The sequence below is a fragment of the Sceloporus undulatus genome, chromosome 5 (assembly GCF_019175285.1).
Source record: "Sceloporus undulatus isolate JIND9_A2432 ecotype Alabama chromosome 5, SceUnd_v1.1, whole genome shotgun sequence".
Taxonomy (NCBI): Eukaryota; Metazoa; Chordata; class Lepidosauria; order Squamata; family Phrynosomatidae; genus Sceloporus; species Sceloporus undulatus.
Window position 1 is genome coordinate 32,766,595 of NC_056526.1, and position 4,500 is coordinate 32,771,094.

The 4,500-nt window shown below is 41.4% G+C and overlaps 1 protein-coding gene across 1 annotated transcript in view; it reads right to left on the reverse strand.

Moving 5' to 3' along the window:
- The window catches only part of MYH9 (myosin heavy chain 9), a 90,131-nt gene that overhangs the window by 15,038 nt on the left and 70,593 nt on the right, over positions 1-4,500 (reverse strand). Inside the window, exons 26-28 of the mRNA XM_042467241.1 lie at positions 2,267-2,479; positions 1,554-1,698; positions 326-532 (exon numbers count right to left, since the gene is read on the reverse strand). Coding sequence (XP_042323175.1) covers positions 326-532; positions 1,554-1,698; positions 2,267-2,479 — 565 coding nt within the window. The remainder of the gene's footprint in view (positions 1-325; positions 533-1,553; positions 1,699-2,266; positions 2,480-4,500) is intronic.

Sequence of the window (4,500 nt, forward strand, 5' to 3'; positions counted from 1 at the left end):
ACAACCAATAATAAAGGTCTGTTATCTACTACTGGACTTCATCTTCTTAGAGCATAAGAAGAGCACCATGAATGAGGTGCATACACTCTCTCTTTTCAGTTAAGTCTACATTAAATTATTCCAAGAGGTGTAGATCTCTCTTAGTACCAATTAGCTTTTCTAACTGCCACTTCAACTCTTGGAAAACTATTTGCTTAATATTTGCTTTATGGATAGTTATCAGTGTCTCAAAGAGAACCACTGTTTCATGCACTTGCTTAACTCTTTTCTTCTCAGAGTTAAAGAGTAACTAGAAGAACAAGAGCAAATCATTCAGAATCTTTACCTGCAGTTTGTTAACCTTCTCAGCCAGCTCAGTTCGTACTCTTTCCCCTTCTGTGAATTTCACTTGCAGCTCTTGGAGCTGAGTTTCAACCCTCTTTCTCTTGTGTTCTGAGTCTCCTTTGCTCTGCAGAAGAACTTTCACCTCATTGGACAGCTCAGCACGTTCGCTCTCCAGGGCCTGCTTGGCCTTTTCAAGATTCACTTTCACCTGAAGGAGACAGGAAGAGAAATCTTTAAGTGGGCAAAAAGGGTAGTTACACAGCCCCTTCAAGCTTTTACTGGTTTTGCAATGAAGAAGGCATGCTATTTGAGAATGCTAACAGCATCTCAAAACCTCCAGTAGACACAATTGGCCATTTTACTCTGGGGATTGTGCATGTCCCTGTCCTGTTTAAGCCTATACAGGATTTGTTCCCAATCAGGAAGTAACTGCTTGATCACTTCAAATGTTTAAAAAAGGCCCATGTGTGCTCAAATCAGTTGAGGCTCTTCAAAAATAGGATAAAATTATATGGGATCCCTAAAGATTTTGGGAAGTTCTGCCTGCAATGTTTAGATTCCACTTTTTTTTTCTGATGAAATTATTTTGGGGAAACAAAAAATGGGCGAATGCTCCACTACTGAGTCTAGTGAGGATGCAGTGCTCCTTGGTATTGCCCACCCCGCTGTACAATGAATTGTGATGCAGCCAAAAATTTACACTCAGTCTTGCATTCTACTAGTGACATATGCAAATGTTAAGTACAGCATACATTGTCATATATCTTTTTTTGGTTGGGGGAGGTCTTGAAGAAGCTAGTATTCTCTTCCTCCCTCTGCAATGACCAAATCAACCTCCCTCCCTGAATCACCTGAGACTTTCAGAGGACCCCCAGCAACTCTTGATGGGTAATGATATCACACTGCCTCTGGGTATGGGTCATAGCCAGATGCTTCTGATTTTCCCCTCTCTCCACCAGACTACCTAGATTAGCAGGTAGCCTAATTAATTAGCAGAACTCATCTAAAGCCAAAGTGTCCTCCCTGAAGCACATCGCAATTTTCATAAGCCATGCTAGAACATCACTTTTAGCCACCAAATACATCATTTGGTATTTCAATAAAGTTAGTCATATTGAAAATGCACGATGTATCAATCTTATCCTTAAACTACAGGTCCAGAAACAGAAAAAAATGATTTTTAGCACCACATTAACACTGGCATCACACTTTCTGGGCTTTTTGCATACCCGTTTGGTCTGCTCCAACTGCTCTGCGAGCTCCTCCACAGCCTGAGCATGTTTCTGCCTCATTTCTTGAATCTGCGCCTCATGGGTCTTCGCCTCTTCATCCAGGGTCTTCTTTAGAATAGTCACTTCTTGCTCACGTTTTGACCTGTCAGAAAGCCCAGACGCTTCTATTAGCCAGCAACTCACCAGAGAAAAGGTGATTCCAAGGCTACCACAGATTCGGGGCTGGACATTTAAGCATAAAGTTGTAGTTGTTGTTTCGTGCTTTCAAGCCATTTCCAACTTATGAAGACTCTAAGGTGAACCTATCATTGGATTTTCTTGGCCCAATCTATTCAGAGTTTTTTTTTGGGGGGGGGGTTTTGTTGTTGTTGTTTTTGTTTTTGCCTTTGTTCTCCTCTGAGACTAAGAGTGCATGACTTGCCCAAGGCCAACCAGTGAATTTCCATGGTCAAGTGGGGATTCAAATTCTGGTCTCCAGAGTCATTGTCATGGTTCAGCATTGGCTCAAGTCCTACACAATGCTGGCTCTCAATCATAAAGTTACCCATGTACAAAGCTGGCAAAGTGACATAGCACAGCATAACAAGATAAGGCTAGAGCTCCATGTGAAAAACAATGAGCATAAAACTAGCAGGTCCTTTAGGACTTTTACCTTTTCAAAAAGCAAAACTGTTCTCAGTGGGACTGTAGAAGCCAAGTGTCTCAGTTACCTGAGTTCCTGCTGTGCTGCAGTTGAGTCAAGTGTGTCCTCTAGCTCTGTCTTAAGAGCCTCAAGTTCTTCCCCAAGATCTCGCTTCTGTTTCTCTGCTTTGTTCCTGGAAGCCCGCTCTGACTCCAGGTCTTCCTGCAGCTCTGTTATCTGAGACTCCAGCTCACGGATCTTCTTCACAGCCATGTTCTTTTGAGCAGCTTCCTCTTCCACTCTGCACAAAATACAGGCATGTCATTTCCAAATATTAGGTTTCATAGATCATATAACAGACATCCAACTATAGCGAAATTACTAGGGGTGTCAAAAGGTATACACACTGGTGGGAATTAAGTTCCACTGAACTTTGAATAAGAAATATATAGGATGCTTGGGTGATACAGAGGAGGAATCCATACAATATAGGTGATATGGGCCTTTCATTACCCAGAGACAGGCAGGGAATCACATTATCAAATGGAACACTTTACAACTGACTCCTTGCCCTTTCCTTTAGTTCTTTCACGTTGATACTAGTTTAATAAGACATCACTTCCCCATGGAAGGCCCTTTTACAGTGTGCATTGGATTCTGTTGGAAATGCATAATTTCAGTCTTCCACTACAAATAGAAGGTCAGGCCAGAGCTTAATACAGTGGACCCTTGTTATACGCTGGGGTTTGATTCCAAGATCCCCTGTGTATAACAAAATCCGTGTATGCTCAAGTCCCATTAAATATAACAACATAGCAAAATGGTGTTCCTTATAAAAAATGGAAAATCAAGGTTTGATACTTGAAATTTACACTTTTTTTGAACATTTTCAAACCATGTATGCTTGAGTCCATGTATAAAAAAATCAGTGTATAAGAGAGGCAGACTGTATAGAGCATTATAAAATGTTATGGACTATAGCATAAGCTAATTATTCATTTTACTGGTATTCTCTGATCTTATCAAATCATGCATACCTGTCATTTTTGAAGCAGAGAACATTTTAAAAGCAATTTTCTGAAAGTAAATTATTTGTTGCTATGCAAAACAGGGTTTACCAGTAAATGTGCCCAACCCCTGAATCAGGGGAGGACAACTACCAGTGGCTGGGTGCCAAACTAGCCCCTCCAAGACAACCTTGTAGAAATATCCCTCTATTTTTATTTTACACACACACTAGGAAGGGGGATCTAAAAATAATCTATTATGCTCCCACAGGGTAGAAGGGGAAGATTTACCATGTTTTAGCCAGATGAAAGGACATTTTTTAACTAGCAAGTACTTCCTGGTAAGAAAAAAGACATCAATCAAAGCCTAAAATAGTTTTGTTAGGGGCAAACATAAGGCAAAATTGGTACAGGGGACTATTTTTTTATAGCACAGATTTTTTTTTGTAAAAAATTGCAAAAAATCTTGAAGATGCTGGGGTCTGGGGTGGGGCTTCCTGCAATCCATGGGTTGTCTTTTCCCAGTTCTACTTTAAACTGAGACCATGTATTCCAATACTAATTTTTAAAAAGTTATCACAGAGCCCGTACAGACAGGCCAAAATAAAGCTGCTTCGGATCACTTTGGAGGTATGTTGTTTAAATGACACATACATCCTAAGAGGCTGGAAGCCATGCCAAAGCCACGCTCCAGTCCTAAGGACTGGAGCGCAGCTTTGGCACAGCTTCTGGCCTCTTAAGATGCATGTGACATTTAAACAGCATACCTCCAACATGACCCGAAGCAGCTTTATTTTGGCCTGTCAGTACAGGCCCAGAGTTCCACATCAAAGAAGACACATAGGACACTTTCCCCCCACCAGGAGCCCTGGTGGCGCAGTGGTTAAATGCCTGTACTGCAGCCATTTACTCAAGACCATAAGGTTGCGAGTTCAAGACCAGCAAAAGGGCCCAAGCTCGACTCAGGCTTGCATCCTTCCGAGGTCGCTAAAATGAGTACCCAGACTGTTGGGGGCAAATTAGCTTACTTGCTAATTAGCTTACTTGCTGTTCACCGCTATGACTATTTAGGATTATTTTATCCTACAGATGTAACTCGTTGTTTGTCTTTTTCTTTGACACAAGAATAGGAAACAACATACACCCCCCTTGCCTTTGAGATGCCAGGATATTTCCTGCCCTTTTCCGACAAGAATTTTTACATTTGTGAGAACATTTTTTTTTGCATCCTTCCGAGGTCGCTAAAATGAGTACCCAGACCGTTGGGGGCAAATTAGCTTACTTGCTAATTAGCTTACTTGCTGTTCACCGCTAT